This window comes from Silurus aristotelis (assembly GCF_946808225.1).
Source record: "Silurus aristotelis genome assembly, chromosome: 23".
Lineage (NCBI taxonomy): Eukaryota > Metazoa > Chordata > Actinopteri > Siluriformes > Siluridae > Silurus > Silurus aristotelis.
Window position 1 is genome coordinate 16,178,952 of NC_139596.1, and position 19,733 is coordinate 16,198,684.

Consider the following 19,733-nt stretch of genomic DNA (forward strand, 5'->3'; position numbering starts at 1 on the left):
GAAAGGAGGCAGACAGCTGTTTGCAAATATTCTTAATTTCTCACACTTTAGAGAGAAAGAGAGAGAGAGAGAGAGACAGAGAGAGAGAGAGAGAGAGAGAGAGAGAGAGAGAGAGAGAGAGAGAGAGAGAGAGAGAGAAAAAAAAATGTTTTTTATTCTTGCAGTCAGAGGTGGGAAGTAATGCAGTACAAATACTTTGATACTTAAATACTTAGAATTTTCTAGTATTAGTATTTTTCTTCACTATTTATTTTTCAGACCTTTTTTTTACTTTTACTCAATAAATTTTTTTACACAAATATATGTACTTTTTACTAAATACATTTTCATTTTTTTGACAGTTTTAATATATGTGATGACATTTCTTTTGACTGTGCTCTGTTTTCAGCCCATTAACCTATTTCCTGTAATATCCTGTCATATCCTGTCACACACACCACGGTCGTAGTCTAGTTTACAAAGCTCATAATAAACAAGGCAGAAGGCAACAAGAAGTACAGTTTGGGGTTAACGTGGATGAGACAGAGGGAGTCAGCGATGTTAACATGACTGTGAACCTTCCTGATCATCATCATCTTTTCTCTGCTTGTGTTCTATATGGTGGTGTTTCAGCCTGGATACGTTCATTAGATAACAATTTATCATTATGATGTGAGGTCCAGTTACCAGCGTGACACTAAAACAGGTATTAGTAATGACTACACTTTTTCACTCATGTTAAAATAAATAAGTCTGGGTTTTGACATAGACTTAAGTAAAAAGTTGTCAGTACTTCAACTTTTACCAGAGTCTTTTAAAAAAATCAGTATCTGCACTTCTTCTTTGATTATATTAAACTTTCTTGTCATTATGCAAGGTACATGTATAGAGCCAATAAAATTCAGTTAGCATCTAACCAGAAGTGCATTAGTTGCCTATTTACAATAGATAACAATAAATAAGGTATAAGGTCCATATATACAGGGATGAGGGTGAATAATGTACAGAAGGTGAAGTAGGTAATAATATATGGTATATATAGTAATATATAATACACTGTGCAAAGATTATGCATAGATAAACGTCAGAAGATAATATACTTAAATGACATGATATAGTTATGTAAAAGTATGAATGTACAGTATGTATGATACAGTATACACAGTATAAATATGGGTGGAATGTACAGTAGTGCAAATGTGAGTTATGGATGGTGCGTAAAGAAATGTGTAGTGGATAAGCAGTGCAAAATACACAGGAAGTGACAATGCAGTATTAAATCAGCTGTAGCGTCTACCCGATGGAAGAAGGGTGAATAGTCCATGGTTGGGGTGAGAGGTATCTTTGATGATGCCCCTCGCCCTTTGAACACAGAGTTTATTGTAAATGTTCTCCAAGGTGGGAAGCTGAGTGCCGATGATTCGTTGGGCAGTTTTGACCACCGTCTGAAGGCCTTTACAGTCCGAAGCAGTGCAGCTGCAGTCATTGGTGAAATGGGAGTATAGAAAAGGGGACAATACACATCCCTGAGGAACCTTGGTGCTGAGGGTAAGACTGGAGGACAGACTGTAGTTGCAGATAGGCTTTGAGGTGGTTGAGGACCACTACTCTACTTCTACTAGAGTGAAGGATGTGTGTACTTTTGCCACCTCTGGTTGCAGTCATGTATCAGACAAGAATGAAAGAAACCAATAAATAAATAAATGGGTGGATGGATGGATGGATGGATGAATGAATGGATGAATGGATGGGTGGATGGATGGATGGATAGATAGAAATAATAGTTATTATTTTCTAGCTATTGTCATAATAATAATATTAACAACAGCAATCTTCTTCTTCTTTCGGCTGCTCCCATTAGAGGTCTCCACAGCGGATCATCCGTCTACATACCCCCCTGTCCTCTACATCTGCCTCTTTCATCCCAACTACCTGCATGTCTTCCCTCACCACATCCATAAACCTCCTCCTTGGCCTTCATCTTTTCCTCCTTCCTGGTGTCTCCATCCTCAGCATTCTCCTACCGATATACCACATGTCCCTCCTCTGCACATGTCCAAACCATCTCAATCTCACCTTCCTCACTTCGTCTCCAAAACATCCTACATGTGCGGTCCCTCTAATAAACTTATTTCTAATCCTGTCCATCCTCGTCACTCCCAACAAAAACCTCAACAACAGCAATAATAATAATAATAATAATAATAACAGCTATCAATATGAATTGGATAAGAACTGACTTGTGTTTATACAAAATTATTTTATATGGTTGTACTTATTTTCTATTTAGACTAAATAAAACTGATATGTGCATCATGTCAAGGAGTCATGCGGTTTCTATGTGTATCTATTTTCAGATTAGGTGTCTTGCAGATGTCACACAAACATGTCATCCTGGACCACAATGTGCTGACAATGTTGTGCCTCAACCTTTCTTGATCTGCACTCAAACTGATTCTATAATCAGTATAATTACCTTATTTCAAGAAACTATTTTTTTTTACTCAAAGTCTTTAAAATGGTTAAGCGGGATTATTATACCTCAACTATCATTATACTAAGTATTTGCTTTTAAGATAAACAAAGCTACATTTCTCGACAGATCTCAACGATCACAATATTTTTTTTGTCATTCAAAGAATGGAATCATACTTGGTTTTTTTTGTTTTAGATTCTGTGTTTTTATTATATTCATCCTTAAACAAAAATAGAGCAAAAAAAGAGTGTTCATACTGTAGATATCATGAAAATAACATCCCTAAATTTACACCATATGGACAAAAGTATTGTGTGTTTGACATTTCTAGCCATACGTGGTTCTTCTCCAAACTGTTACCACAAACCTACTCCAGCATGACACTGAAGATATGCTTTACATGGGTTGAAAAATGAAGATGTCCTTCGCCTGCTGATCTCAACCCTATTGAATATCTTTGGGATGATTGTGAACGCTGATGGCACCCCAGTCCTCCTCAACTCACCTACATCAATATCTGACTTTACACCTTTGTGGCTGAATGAATTTCAGACAAATCACAAACTCCAAAATCTAGGTGACATCTTCCTAGACAAGAGTGACAAGAGTGGAGGTTATCATAACAGCAAATGGGGACTAAATGTGAAATGGGATGTTCAAATGGTCAGGGTGATGTTCAAAGAGCACATACAAATCTTGGTCAGGTGTCCACACCTTGCTTTTCTGAAGCAAGGTGTAGCTCTATTAAACATTTTCCACAACACTGCTGCTTTAAACAATGTCTACATAAAATGCATGAATAATGTAAAACATTTGCGTTATATTACATTGGTTTGCGCATTTTTTATTGAATTAAAAATTTATTTTTTCATTATTTGTATTTATACATTGTTTTGTGTATATACTGTATACTATAGTATGTGTCTATTCTTTTATATATTTGCGTTATTTTTTTTCTTGCTGCTGGTATAGGTATATCTTATCTTATCTTATAACCAACGTGATATAACGCGAATGTTATACATTATTTATGCACCTAATCAAGATTCTTGTACTTTGTGTTTTTATGCATTATGTAATTTTTTTTAACAATCCTTGCCAGAGTGCGACATTTTTAATGAGGAGAAAACCAAAACCAAAGCTTCCATTGGCTTCCATTGTTTCCTGGTTAATTCGAATGTATTTTAGGCTAAATCACTACATTTTAAATCACAGTGCAAGGTCTATTTTGCTGGAAATAATACATTGCGCACACACACACACACACACTCACTCTTGTGGTTCTGCCTGGTAAAGTGCTGAGTTCAGCGTTTTGTGACTGGAGGCCCACGATAGGGCCGAACGCATTTTCACTAACATCGCTTTTCCTCTCACGGGTGACACGTCCGCTGCTTTGTGCCAGCTGTAAAGAAAGACCTAAGTTCGATATAAGATCGACTTCAGTGGAGCAGAACCCTTATGACATGTGCCAAAAATGTTGGCAGTTGCTTCTTCCTGTCTCTCTGCAGAGCCAAAATCATGCTTTCTGCATGGAGGAGGAAACTTTGAATCTGCTTTACAAACTGTTTAATATCAGGCTTTCTGCTTTTTGTTCTTTAGCATGTTATCTCCTGCTGCACGCCAACGTAGCAAAACATCACACGTCGCTACTGACTCGTCTTTTAAAAAAAATTATAAAATCAAACCCCTTTAAAGTGTAATTCGAGCCTAGGCTCCTTTCTGCTTTGCATTGCAGAAAATATTTGTCTTTTTTCCCCTTCACTCATAAATTTCTTTCTTCTGCTGCATTTTTTTTCTCCTCACAGCCTGAAATCGCTACCAGATGTGAAAGCAATCTGGTCCTGTCGCCATAACAACGGTCCGGGTTGTGAATAGATTTGGGGTTTGGGGTTGTGGGGGCCGACTGGAGCTCGACGTGCATTCAGTATGTCATGTTAGCACTCCACATCCTCCATGTGTGGCCGCTTCATGCAAACACGCTCAGTACTCGAGAGAAAATCCTTCTGAACGAGATGCTAAGAAAAAAAAAAAACGCTTCACTCCTGAGAGTACACACGCTGAATCTTTTTATCATAATGTTTACCTAGCACTTCATATGACTCTAAACTGCAACGGAGACTTGCTGACATAATGAAGACGGCTGTGTTATGGGAAAAGTTTTCCGCCCTCGTATGAGAAAATGTTTGCACTCTGAAATCTGGTTAACTCGTGAGCAGATCTGCACGGTCATGACTTCTTGGCTTTTGTTTAGTCTGTCGCACACACTCGACAGTGGTATCGTCAGTGGTGGAAGTAGCAAGTCTATGCCCACTGCTCTGGTTCTAATCCGTGGTCACCTGGACCCACCTGTCCTTCCCCAAAAACCTTCTTCTCATGATGCCATACCATTCCTTCCCTAGGCCCTAGCCCCCAATCCCTTGCCTTTTAAGAAGGTAAGAAAAACAAGGGCAAATACGCAGCACATGATGCTTTAACTTCTGGGCCCCTTTCACACAGACTCCCGACTGTTCCTGCATGAAAGAGCCTGTTGTGTCTCGGCTGCGTTTTTTGCCAGCCGGCTCCTCAGGCTCCTCCAAACTCTGGCGAGAATGCGAGCGTGTGATCACTGCCATCACTCTAGTGGACCCTCGCCTCGTACAAGGCAGCCAGGAGTCAGCGGAAAACCATAAAGTATCCATTACTGCATGAAGAAAAGTGGGAGAGAGGTGGGGGAGTCAAGGTGCAGACAAAGTCAAGTCAAAGGACTGGGTCTTTTCATCGATTGTAAAGAACTACCGCAAATTTGTCAAGGTGTATTTCCTAAACATTAAACAGTTCGGTAATTAAATGTTTAAAAATTTGTGTTTTTATTGAATAAAGAGCGGAGATGACAATAGCACAGAAGAATGTTTTAATTCAGTCAGTATATTTTTGAAAAAAAATTATACCATCTTCTTGTGAACATGGCACTCCTAGGCTAATGTTGCTAACCCAGAAAGAAATGTTTTACCTCACAACATTTAAGTGTTTGTTTTGTATAATCAAAAAATAACTAGAATGTCTACAGATTCGCACATTTAGCATTGCCAAAATCTGTCCTTGTACATTGCAAACTTTAAAACCACTCCATGTTTTTCCAAAAAACAACAAAAAAATCAAAAGGATGCTTAACAGCTAGTAAAGTAGCTAACTCTTTTGTCTCAGATAAACAATACAGTAATAAGCTTTTTTTGAGTTCATTTAAGTTCAGCTTAACCTTCATTAATTCGGTTGTTAATACATAAATTCCAAATGTAAACTTGTCAAGATATAGCATGACAACCACAAATTGGTTCATTAACACAAGCTAAGTTAGCACATGAGCTAGCTAAGTGCAAACGATCAAGCTAGTTTTTCAGTATTAAATTTTCTATTTCTGTATTTGATATGAAACAATCCTGTCAAATTTATTTCTGTATAACAAAGTTATCTTGTTTATTATATTTATAACATTATCTGAGTTAGCTAGCTAGCTTAGAAGGAAGCTCTGCTGCTACAGAAAAAACTTCAGGTACAGAATCTTTCTGTTATGTTTTAGGACACTGCTACAACCTGAACAAAGCTTCATTGTGTAGCTGAATGCTCGGATCTTAGGAGGGCAGCCATTAACCAATTCAAAGAACCATCTGGAAGAAAAAACACCATTCAAAGTAATACGACGGAATCCTGCACCAGATCCTGACACATTTTCACTTAATTTTCTTATGCTAAGGATAGTCCAATCTCCATATAATTCAAGTGGATATTGTAGACCTACACATCCTTTTAACACACTTAGTACTGCTCGTTTTTACTCTTCTAAACCTGTGTACAGTAATGATTTACAATTATTGTGGGAGAAGCAGGAGCTCTTGGTTACTGATCAGAAGGTCAGGGGTTTGAACCCCAGTATTGCCGAGCTGCCACTCTTGGGCCCTTGAGCAAAGGCCCTTAATGGTCCTTTGTGCTCACACTATATGGTGTCACCTAGATAAGAATGGGCTCCATGTTTATTTTTCTCATCTCAGAAACTTGTTTCTTGCTTTTTCTGCCTCTGGCTTGCTCATAATGGATAAAAATCCACATCTGGACTGCTGTAAAGCTGTTTTGTGGCAACATCTGTTCTTCTAACCCCCCAAACTCAATCAAATTGTACTTTTCAGGCCATATGGCGGAAAGGTTTGATGACAACAATAAATAAAACGAGTCTGATTTTTTTCAGGCAAATCCTTCATGTTCAGGAGCTACAGGTTTTATTTCAACACAAGGTAACTAAACAAGCACACGTTAACAACATGAAAACAAACACAAACGAAGTGAGAGCTCCCGAGCGATTCGGGGGTCACGCTTTGACGAGGCCACGGTCCGAGCGGAAAAGCAGTTCTGACACACATCTCAGGCTTATTACTGCAGCTGGAACATTTTCTGTGCAAAAGACATAAAAATGCGTTCTTTGTCATCGATCACTGGACCTCGGGTTTGAAGCGTAAATGGAGCTGATCTTTCACCGGCCTCTGCATCATATGATTTAACGTTTAAAATAATACCATCCACAGAGAAAAAAGATGAAACAACACATTCCAAGTAGAATTTCAGACGTATATGTTTGTACCTGATGCTTGAATGTTAACAAAATAAAAAGCGGTTACAAAAGAACAGTATCAAATTTGAAAGCCAGTTCATTTGACACGAAACAAAAATAAAAAGAGAGCAAAATATTATATACGTTATATAAGCACAGCTTACAAACATAGATATCAATATTATTATACAATACCTTGCAATGTAGAAAAATAACCATTATAAGAAAGAGAAATTTGTTGTACCATTTAATAGAATGATTGACAGTATTAAAAAAAAACAATCCTTACTGTACATCAAATTTCAATAATATTGTTTTGAATTCATTACACATCCAACACGACATCCAGAGCCTATACATTTACATATAAAACTCCACAACTGTCCAGTTTTACAAAATGCTTCTTTCTGCCACCATCGTCTCTTAGATCATTTTACTCCTAGTCTGATCCGAGAATAACCTACAAGTGCTTTAAGGCAAAAGGTTGTGAAATATTTAAATAAATCTATAATGTATTTGCTTCATTTTTCAAGGATTGATAAGAAAAGCTTTAATTGCTTTATTCAAACTGAAGAAACCGTTTTATTTAATCAATTATAAATAAAATCAGTATGACCAGTATGTCTGTTATTATTATTATTATTATTATTATTATTATTATTATTATTATTATCCTAATTAATATTGTTGAAGGAGTCTCCAGGATAAATAGCATGATGTGTAATATACTTTCATAAATCTGAAAAAAAAAAAAAAATCTGGTGTTTACTGTGGTACAGTTTAGGAATAGGAATAATAAATTGTTATATGAAAATCATGTTCAGGGTGGTAACAGTACCAGCATTAGTCAGAATCATACCAAATAAACATAGTTATTTTTTTTTTTACAGCACATAAATACTTAATAGAAAATATTTTTTATTATTATTATTATTATTATTAACAAAAAACATTAACTGATTGAATAAAACTACAGTTTTGACCCTGAATAGATGATGCTTATACAACAATTGGTGTGTGTATATGTATATGTGTGTGTGTGTGTGTGTGTGTGTGTGTGTGTGTGTGTATATATATATATATATATATATATATATATATATATATATATATACATAGTGCCCGAGTTACACGGTTCGACTAATATTATTTGGGATTTTCAAATGATGATACAAGAAAAAAAAAAAGAAAAAAAAAAAATAGTAGGTAGTCGGGGATTACCTGTGTGTGTGTGTGTGTGTGTGTGTGTGTGTGTGTGTGTGTGTGTGTGTGTGTGTGTGTATGTATGTGTGTATATATATATATATATATATATATATATATATATATATATATATATATATATATGAGAACTAAAGATACTGGCATATAACACTGTTCACTACTTTATACACAATCCATAAGTGAATTTTTGGATGTGTAATAAGAAGTAAATGCATTTGTCAATGTACTATGTATTACATATCCATTAAAACGTAGTAAGCTGCACTTGTTGGTAAAGAGCTCGACAGTCCTGGGAATCAGTCGAGGAACAATGTGGACCCCAAGGAACAGCCACACGCAACTAAAAACTTTACAGTAAATAATCACTAGCTCATTTTTTTTTGCCTGTTAATCCTCTTTCTGGTGGTTCGCCCACAAACATAGCACCAGACTTGTTTGTGTAACTGTAACACGAACCCATCTATCAATCTCTCGCCAGTCCGTGGTCTGTTGTCCACATGCTGTGACTGGAGCTGAGGCCAAAAAATAAAAAAAAACTAACATTTAGCTCTATGCTGCTTTTGATTCCTTTACAACTGAAACACCACAAATAGTCTGACCTAGACATCTGACCTAGGGGCTGTAGCTTATTCCCCCTCGAGGTCCTTCAAAGTATAAGCAATTCAAATATTAACAGAAGAGTGAGCAAAGCTAATAAAATAACGGTCTATGTTCCTTAACAGCAGCATTAAGGTATTAATAGTTCCTCAAACATGCCATTTTATATACTCCCCACTGTTTGCTAGAACGTCTCGTTTTTGCCACAGTACAACATGGAAACAAAATTTTTAGCTGCAACAAGATCTTTAGCATATGTTTTTGGTGTCTTTGGTCAAGTTTCACCTGATATCATTTCATCTTTGGTGTGAGAAATGTGGTGACATCAACACAGAACCCTTATAGGATGAATGTGGCTTGCCCACCGCTATGAGTGTGATAGTGATAGTACCATTATATCTGCATATGCAAAGTACTACCTTTGGTCATACTCTGAATAATATTATTGCTTCTAAAAGGCATAATGTTGTGAAAAAAGAGCATGGTTCGATATAAAAATCTGTTTGGTAAAAGCAGACTTGCACATGTATAAAAACCGCTAAAATAAAATCTCACCTCCTATACAACTCAAAATGTTGTTGAAAACTGTACAAGCGGTACAACTATTTCTTTCAAGGCAATTTGGTAACCAGTGACTCTTCCTTCCCCAAGATAGTCCTGGACATCAAGAGATTAAAGAACTACACATCTTGCAGAACATTACACCCAGGACGCAGCAATTCCTTTTTAAAGCTATTCAACAGTTTGTTTATCATGAATATGAGACAGGAACGTTTCTATCAGAGGCTTCATTCATTATAGGCAAGCACTGCATGGTCAGCCCAGGTATTTCTGAATCACCTGTCTATTTGACAATCTGAGGTGGCATAATAGCTGTCTTTGGAGTGGTCTTAGGTTCTGTCTCTGACACTGCCTCTTTGCCTTTCTTTCTAGGTGGTTTTTTAATAGGTGTTTTCTTCGGTGTGGCATCTCCTGCATTTCCTATCTGGCTCCCATTTATGGCCTGCATTTCTGGGCTTTGAGGCTCAGGGTTGGTGGAGTCTGTTACAGGGGAAATCATCTTCTGAAGGTTATTGGAAGTTGGTAGAAGTTGTTTGTTGGCTCCAGTCACTGATCGCTTGGCCTTCTGGGGTGGCGTGGGCTTCTCCCTGTTGGCCTGAGGGGTATAAACCCCGTTTGATTTGATTCCAACCGACAGGCCTTCGTTGCGATTCAGGCTCTGGGTCTTTTCTTTGAGCTGGGCAGCAAGAAGTGTGGCCGCCTCTGAGTTTATATGAGGATGCATGATATTTGGACTCATGCGTGGCTCTTTGGTAGTGTCACTACTTTTCCTATCTGAGTGGAAGTTTCCGATTTTCTTTAATGCATTCTGGACAGCGCCATTGATGTGCTCGATGGGGTCAGAAACTTTGTGGGCTTTGGTTTTGCTTGGAGAATCATTCCCATCACCCTTGCTATCATGATTACTCTGCTCACTTTTCTTGCGTGACTTCTCCTTTGATCGCTGCTTCTCTTCTGTTGTGGTTCTTTTCTTTTCTTTTGGTGGGGACGGTGCCTGTCCCTTTTCTGTTTGGCTGACTCCAGAAGTTCCATGGATCCAAGACACCTTTGGTTTGGTTGAAGGGTCCGGAGGCCGAGGTTTGGCCTTCTCAGAAGATGTTGTCTTATCACAGGGTTTGATCTCAAATGTGCCGCTGTCCTCTTCTTCTTTGGAGTTTTTAGAGAGGCGGGCAATTCGGGCATAAAGAGCTCCCATTGCTGATTCCGACCCACTTGTGGAGCCTTCACTGTCTGATTTCAGCAGTGGCTGCTCACTGCCATCGTTGACAGGTTTTGTTGTTGATCTTGTCTCCTTAAGGGAGGTATATTCTCCAGCATCATCTTCATTAACAGCCATTAGATTCTCTGTTGTGGCACTGGGGCTTGGTTTTGCATTGCCTTCATTCATGGTATCTAAATGAAACATAAGAAATAAATGGTTAAACAAAAAGAAAAAGCCTCAATCTCTGCATTTTTTACTACTCTATCAACATCAGGGTCTATCCAGAGAACTTTCACGCATTACTGTAAAAAAAAAAAAAAAAAAAAAAAAAAAGATTGCCTGGGAACTGTTTCCGTCTATTTTTCTGCCATCGAACCAAATTGCTTTAAAAAACATCAATTGTTATTCTCCCTCCTGCTCTATTATTTACACAAGAAAATGATTCATGACTTGGCCACATTCCCAATGCTGACTCGACCGTTCAGGCCATTTCCTGTTTGTATTTTCACAATGCACACACAGTGCACAAGCCTGAAGGCCTGGCATTACCACAACAGTGAGTCTGTTTTCACAATCGCTTTCCATCAGCCTTGGTTAGCACTAAAATTGTTCAGAGACTCCCCAACTCCCTAACTGCTGCTTCCTGTCGAGCAAACAGGCAGCTGGTTTTGACAATAACTCACCTTCATTGGGTATGCAGTAAACTGGGCCATCTTCGGTTGTCTCGAAAGAGGAGAAGGACTCCTGGGATGACCAGGATGAAGTCTGGTGCTCGATGGCAGACGGAGGCTCTATGAAACTGCAGTCAAAGGTGTTTTCAGGGTCATGGCGAGATACTGAAAAAATAGGAGAAAAAAAAAACCTTATGGTCATGATAGGCAGGCACTACCGAAACAAAAGCTCTTTTTACAATTTACAAAAAAAAAGATTCTTAAAGTGAGTGGATGCTACATGAATGGAAAATGAGCAAATGTCATGGAAGGTTTGTACATATATTGCCATTTGGTCAGAAAGCAAACAAAGTCTTCCATGCATTGGGCAATAATAATTCTTAATACTCTTATATAATATACAGCCATCATACTCTTTCAAATTCTTTTCTATTAGAAGAAAACAGAATGCAGTTGTGTTCTTACATAAAAGTACAACTATTCAAGAAGTACATAATCATATGATATATAATTTACTTATAGCTAAGAAAATGTTCTTATTATTTGACATTAAAGGTGGGCCGATTAATCGAGGCTCGATAGTCGATTGCTGGAACTTGCAGCAAAAATCCATACCGATAGTTTTTCCGGGTTGTGTCCTTTGTTTGAGAGGCTGATGCTGTGATTAAGAGAGCGGCTTCTAGAGGCGAATCACTGATCACAGACTGCGTGCTGCAAGGAGAGCACTACATGACATTTATTAATTATATTTGATAATTTATATAATAATATTTATTATGATTCATATATTTATATTGATTTAATTTAGCACTTTTTCATAATTCAGTACAGTTAATTTTATTTTATTTTTTTATAATGTTCAGGGCTGTTTTACATGGAGTGTTATTGTAGTTTTTTTTATCCAGTATCCTTTTTACTAATTATTGGTTGATTTATCAAATATCGACCAGGACGAGCCAATCCAGCTATCGGTTGGCCTCTTTTTGACAATCTCACTGGAAAATAGAAGTTAGAATAGGAGATAATCTTTAAGTATTTAAAAAATCATTTGAAATATATGTAATTATTTAACCTTTTAAACTGGATAGATTTGTTGAGAACAGGTCTCCAAACCTAATATAGGTTTAGAGTGTTTATTTTAGCCCAGACTCCTTGTCCGATTCTCCTGCTTGTGGCTGATATTGTTTTTTGCTGATCTAGGGAAGAAGGACATCTGTGGGACGCCTGTGGTTTATCTTCCACATCTGCTTTCAAACAGGAAGAGGTGGAGAAGATGCTAACTACCCAAGACTGGCCTGTTTACAGCCCTCTGACATGATGCAAGCAATTTTTCTTCTGAACCTTTCGAGAAGGCTCTATTCATAGCTGAAGATGGATAGGGCCTTTCCAAAAGGCACTTTCATTATCATTCGTATTTAATACTCACTTTCACCAGGACATGGACTTATTCACAGAGTGAGTAAATCAACGTACAAAGCCAAAAAGAATAGCATCTGTGGTAAAAATGCAATCCAACCAGATGGCCAGTGTAAATCAACAGCACATACACATCGGGACTTAACTCAAAGAAAAGACCCATACCAATTTTCGAACATATTGTCCATACAAAAGAATGCAAACAAATGGTCTTTGCTATAGAGACTTTCAAACAGCAAAAACTTTCATTTTGATAACTCACTTGGGAATGTCACACTATAAACTGGCACAACATGCATGTGATAACTATGTGCTAGCAGACTGAAGGCTTTGTTCCTGTGGGGTTAGCGGAAGGCTGACAACTGCAGGCCTTGGTGAGCATGGAGACAGCCCCAGACTGGCCTCGACGCCACTACAAACCCACAATCTGCCATGCAAGTTAGACCGAAATGCATTCTTGGCACATCTAGCCTGCACAGCTGTCTATAAAATGCCCCCCAGAGATACCAGGCCAGGTTTAAGCAAAATCGAACCTTAGAACTTCTAAGAAATGTTCCAGAGATATATGAGTGATGACTTGCAGTTGGTTGAAATGCAAAGACAAGTTAAATACCCCTTAACATTTTAAATCATTTAATTGATTGATACTGTTCAGGGTGGCATGCTTTACAGGGTGAATCCCTGTCTCACAACTAGTCACCCTATATAAACTCTGAATTTACAGTCCTTTATCAAGTGACTGTTTTAGATGTTTTAAGCATGTCATTTATTTTCAGTAACCAATCAAAACGCTGCACGAGTGTTCACGAATTCAGAGTGTTACACATGCAGAACATGGTGTACTGTAGTTTGACAGAAGTTAAAATAAACTTCAAACACCGGAAACTCACAATCCACGCAAGAATTAATTCCTATACGTGGATCTTCATCACTAGCATGGAGGTGGTTTGGTTTTAAAAGGTCGGATGTTAGTAAATGTAATTGAAATGTGAAGTAAATGTCTACCCAAATGTAAAAAAAAATGCAATAAAGTTCAGCTACGTGAAAAAGCCACTTCAGTACAGTAACCAAAGTCAAAAATCCTTTTGACTCAACTACATTTTGGTAAATCAGTTTCTCCTTTTTATTTATGATTGGATAAAAACTTAACTGGTCAAACACCCAGCAAACCACCAATGTTTTGAACTTGTTAAATTGTATGTTCATGCGAAGTAGATACCATTAATTGTCAAACAAAACAGTTCAACAGTAAGCAGAACACTTAAATTAAGGAAGATATTCCTGATTCTAACTTTCCACAACTCCTGTGAGTTTTTGGTTTTGGGCTCATGATAATTTGAATAAATATTAATCAGTGTTTGACTTATTAAATCATTTTATTAATAGATTGTTGTGCTGAGAGTCACATTAAAGTCTTTTCACATAAACTGAGTTGAATAAGCAAAGAGTCTACTTTGGATACTTAAGTAAATTTGATAGCAAATACTTTTGTACTTTTACTCAAGTGAAATTGTAAAGGGACACATTTACAGGAGTAACATTTTGCATTGCATTTCTCTACTTTAACTCAAATACATGATATGTGTACTTCGTCCACCACTGTTTGTACTGCACAGTTCAATTTTACAGCAGAATAGTGATTTTTACTGTTCTCACTCACTTGAATGCTTCAGTTTTATATAATAAATAACCTGTTTTTCAATATATTGTTTCAATTCATTAGTATACTATTAACATTGTAAAAGGGAGCTGGTATGATATAAGAAATAAAAATGTTTAAATTATGCAAAATATCGTCTGATTATCGGCACAATCAAAGAAAGAGATATATGTGTTTTTTTTCCAATGTTACACACCTCTATTACAAAACTTTTAATTTGATGTGGGCTGTACCAATCTTTCTCCAGTCCCAAGTTCATTAAAGCCCACCCTGATCAATCACAAAATTAAATTGACTGTAGTTAGATAGGAAATATGTGCTTGAATGGCCTCTTTGCCTGAGCAACCGAGAAAGTTAAAGAAAGTAAGCAAGTACAGCCTTCTGTGATTGGATAGAGTTCAAATATGATTGGCCAGTTGTAATCGTATTTAACATTTAACTCTTATTTCATTCATCTTTAGGGGTCTATCACAGGGCACCATGAACACACAATTATTTATACCAAAGCAGCCAATCCATCTGATATAAATTTGTGAGGTGGCAGGATCCAGATGAAACCAGATGTAACCTATCTGCTATACCCTAGGATATAAAACACAATCAAGTATCGCTCATGATTGAGAAGGAATCCCATTCCCATTACAGCCATTTTGGACATTTGTGTATATCATTGAAGATCCCAGGGATTTAAACCAGATTTAATCTTCAAATTACATTCCTTTCCTAAAGCCAATGACTGTGAGCAGATTTAAACCAGATCTAATTAAATTAGAGAAATATTTGTCCTTTAATGAGCTAAAGAATGTACTTTGTGCTGTGGGAACAAACAAACATGCGGGAAAAGAGTGGCTGTGCTCATGGTTCATGGCTCATGCAGGAATTTGATGGTTAGGTTTATAACTATTGGCTGTACATTCAAAAATGTTCTGTAATCAAATTATGCAATCAAATTCTTTCCCACACGGCATGGTAAAATAGTTCCGCCCTCTGTTCTACAGGAAATCTGCCTACCACTGCCTACATCCTCCCGTTTGTGATATCGGTGCCAATTTGCTCCTTGTGAAAAGGCGCAGACGAAAGGCTCCTTGTCGGTTGAGTAAACCTGATTCGATATAACCATACAGTAGATCTGCTCTTTTTAGATATTAGCGTGTTTTATGAAAGATCACTGTGCAGCACTTGCATTACGAGCCGCGGTAGAGCAGATAAATCACCACACCAAAGAAAAATGAGGTCCATTTGGTCACTTCCTGTTTCAGCTTGGCCCAACCCCCACTCTTCTGGAATGTTCAGGATGCAGCATCCTCCTGAGGGTAGGGTTACAAAAAAGGATAGAGGGGGAAAAACTAGAGAAGAGGGAAAAACTGTGTGTGTGTGTGTGTGTGTGTGTGCGTGTGCGTGGGGAGAGGGGGGCTCAGACCATAGCGCAGCATGCAGCCTGTGAGAAAAGCAGTCACTAGAAGGTCGCAAAAAATTGCGAAAGAAAAAAAGAACGAAGGAGTTTTAGGGGAAAACCATAAACATACAGATTACTCTGATTTTTGGTGGATTGTGTCTCCAATTGGGCTAGTCATAATTTAACATCACCGTGATTTGCTGACGTTAAGACTTGTTTTCTTTAAAAAAAAAAAGTGCCCCCCCCCCACCCCCCCCAAAAAAAAAGAAAAATTATAATAATAAAACAATACAATACTTAATTAATTAATTAATTATTAATTAATTAATTAATTAACATATTTAATAAAAATAAATAAATAACAATGTATTATTTTTTAATTGCCCAATCTTTTATTGCTTTTGGCTTTTAATATATATATTTTTTTCTAGGTTTTCGCAGCTTGAGGAATTTTTATTGAACCTCAACTTCATCTTTATCCAAGTTGAGAAAAATATTGTTTTGGGGTGAATTTCTACACAGACTTTTTGACTTATAATGGGGTAAATTGGCGTGAGGAAGCACGTGTCTCTCATAGGGTAAGAAATGACTTCAGGCAAATCCTGGCCTTTAGAACCAGCACTGGCTCGTGATTTGTCCGCAGGCCACACATGAACATAACTTTGAACGAAACCCAGTTTGTGGAGTCGAAACTTTAATCATAACCAAACCTTCTTATAATGATGCATTTGACTGAAGAATAGTTCATGCAGAAAAAAGTAAATGACTAAACACAATAATTGGGCACATAATGTAGTGTCACAGGGGCTTTTAACTACTTTAACTTCAAGAGATTTATCTTTTTAGGCTGGGAGCCATAATGTGATGTAAATGCAATGCACAATGTGGAGGGCTTTACAGTAACAAAATGTCTAAGTCTGAGAGAATGTTAATGACACACACCACAGGATAGTCTAAAAAATAATGCATGACTGTATAATAAAGCCTTTGTAAAAATATTATATTATATATTATAGTAAATGCTGCTAAACTGTTTTTTTTTTTTTTTCAATTGTTTTAAAGAACTAATGATCCTAAAAGAATCTTCAGGTAAATTACCTTTTTTCGACCCCCGATGACCAACTAATTATGTGTACACAAAATATTCATATAATGCAAACATTTATCAACATGGATCATGAAGCCTGGCTCTGTCTTGGGAAGCTTATTGGGCAATTTTGAGGTGGTGGATGAAAAAGGGTTCTCAGTGAGCTCATAAACTTCCTAAACATTAACAGCATCCCTTTATAAAAGAGCCATTTTACTTAAATTAACTTTAAATCTCTTCCCGTGGGCTCACCACCTGCAGGAGGGACCGTAAGGGACGGTGCTGTGAGGATTGGGCAGCAGTCGAAGGCGGGGGCCTGCTTGGACTGCTGCCCCCGCGACCCGAATTACGGATAAGCGGGAGAAAATGAATGAATGAATGAATGAACTTTAAATCTGCTGTTGTATCAGCACCACCCAATCAAACCATCACACTGTATCTGTTTCTCCTTCTTCTTGTATTTATTATTTTCTATCTACAATGTAAATTGTGCTGCTGTAATATGTGAATACCCCTCTAGGATGAATAAAGTAATCTGTCTGTCTGTCTGTCTGTCTGTCTGTCTGTCTGTCTGTCTGTCTGTCTGTCTGTCTGTCTGTCCATCTATTGGAAAACAATTGATCCTGAAAATTGTCCTTTAGTCATAAAATAATCGCTTTTGCTTGCCTTAAAAAAGAATTTTTAGTCATAGTGAATATTGATGTCAATAATTGTTTCCTATAACATTAATTATGATAAATATGGAATAAAAACTAAATGTTATGTAATTACCCATGGTTGTATGACTGAGTGGAAGACAATCAAAGGATTCTCCATGACAGTTAGGGGACAATAGAAATTAAAGTGGTAGGTTTTTGCAGTAAGTTTGACCAAAGGTTTGTTTGCTGATGCTTCTGCTATGGCTGTGGCTGCAATGAAAGGAGACCAGAAGTGCCTGCCAGAAGTGGTTCCTTATGACACTGAATTACATTGTTTTATATATATATGCCTGCAATATGGCTGCTTGAAAACTTTGTTGGTTCCACAAAAATCCGCTCAAATAACCAATACGCCTAATGTAAACACTTGTGATGGTAGGATTGGTGAAGTTCAATGTCACACCAACTTTTATAAACATAGACCTTTAAAGGGTAGGGTTCTCTATAGAACAATTATGCATTCCCCCAACTTCAGATGGTAAGAGTGCTGATTACAAACTGATTAGCTTTGCTGATAGTGTTTCCAAGGTGTTTATTTTGACACCTTCATCACCACCAGCCCAGAAAAAAAATCATCTTAATAGCCAGCTTGCCGGCATTGCACAGACCACAAGAGCTTACCACAGGGGTTCTGTCTTGGCAAAAACAGAAACCGTCTTTGATTAAGATTCACTTGGAACCTGAGCTCTGAACCACAGGGGTTTTAATAAGGAATAGGGAAATGAGAGAAGAAACTGAAGGAGAAAAAGTGCCTATTTGGACTCAATAATACAGACACGCGGCGCTACAGGGAGCCAAGAGCAATATGACCGGTACCGAGAGCATTCCTTTTAAATGAAAGCAACAGAACCATGATCGAGTAGCCATGGCTCATTTATTAACCCAGCGAGACTTTAATGCCGGTCTCAAATCAAACATACGGAGAAGACAAGCATTAACGTTTGGTAGCAATAAGGTAAGGAGACTTGTGGAAGCACATCAGTCGAGAACACCAGATCCCACAAACATGCACATTAAAACCAAGTAGACTAATCTAGATTATAAAAATAATTCCGGTCCAGAGTGATGCTGAAGAGCCACAGTGGACAGCTATTAATAAAAGCAGCACTGCGTACTTAAGCCTAAGAAAGTAAAACAACATGTCCATCACAAATACAACCCATTTATATAGAGGCTCAAATGAGAGCAGTTACAATGAAGCCAAGCATGGGCTGCTAACTGTTATGAAAAACGACACATTGTACTTACGGTAGAATCCAAATTCTGAGTGTACTGTTTTTCACTTCATCAGTTATGAAAAACTAACGCAATTTTGCCAGATCTTTCTCACCCAAGATGACATCCCGTTCTGAGTAACTGGAAGTCAAAACACATTTGTTATTCTTTCCTAAATGCGGTAGGAAGGAAAATAGAATGCTGATTAGCCGGGGTGTAAATCATTAATCCTGACAGAAAGCGATTGTTGTGCACTGTGTAATATGAAAGTAGCAGCAATATACATCTGGACATGTATTTCAGTATCATGCTAAGGCCTAGTAATTAAAAAATACGGCTGTCTAAATACATTTTTACCTCAGTTTTTTGATTATGGGGTATATTTTGTCATTTTTACCTCATTGTATATACTAATTTAATACTAATAAAAATTAAAATATAATATTTATAGAAACTATTTAAAATGCATTGCAATTTTTTTTAATTATGTATCTTGTATCAGGAGACCAGAGTTTGGAAAGTTGGCAATGAGCACTAGCATGCTACAACCAAATTTTGCAAAAAAAATTTCCTGGTTTGGTCATTTGTCAGTTCCTGCCTACCAAACATCTATCCAGAAAGTATAACAGGCTAAGACATTCATCTTCAGAATCCATCTTGTTGAGCCCATCAAAAGCTCTATCTGCCCTCTTCCTCATACATAAGCTCACAGATGGCAATGATTGGCTAGTGACTTTGTGATTAACATGGGAGGAGAGAGACAGAATGTGCCATACCTCCCATCCTGATACCACATTCAATTTTTCTCTCGACCCTGAAATTCAAATGTCTGTTAAATCACTTGGATTCAGACTTAAAACCTCACAACTCCATTTGTTTATGCAACCTATTGCCATAAATGATGCTAGATAAATGAACCTTGATTTGTATGCTTTCTGGTACATCTGGGTGAAATCGGGCTCAAACAGCCCAC

The 19,733-nt window shown here is 37.4% G+C and overlaps 1 protein-coding gene across 1 annotated transcript in view; it reads right to left on the minus strand.

The window, feature by feature from the left end:
* Positions 1 to 7,798: 7,798 nt before the first annotated feature.
* scarf2 (scavenger receptor class F, member 2) overlaps positions 7,799 to 19,733 on the minus strand; it is a 34,722-nt gene continuing 22,787 nt past the window's right edge. Inside the window, exons 10-11 of the mRNA XM_083527328.1 lie at positions 11,301 to 11,453; positions 7,799 to 10,808 (exon numbers count right to left, since the gene is read on the minus strand). Of these exons, the coding sequence (XP_083383454.1) occupies positions 9,700 to 10,808; positions 11,301 to 11,453 (1,262 nt within the window). The 3' untranslated portion in view covers positions 7,799 to 9,699. The remainder of the gene's footprint in view (positions 10,809 to 11,300; positions 11,454 to 19,733) is intronic.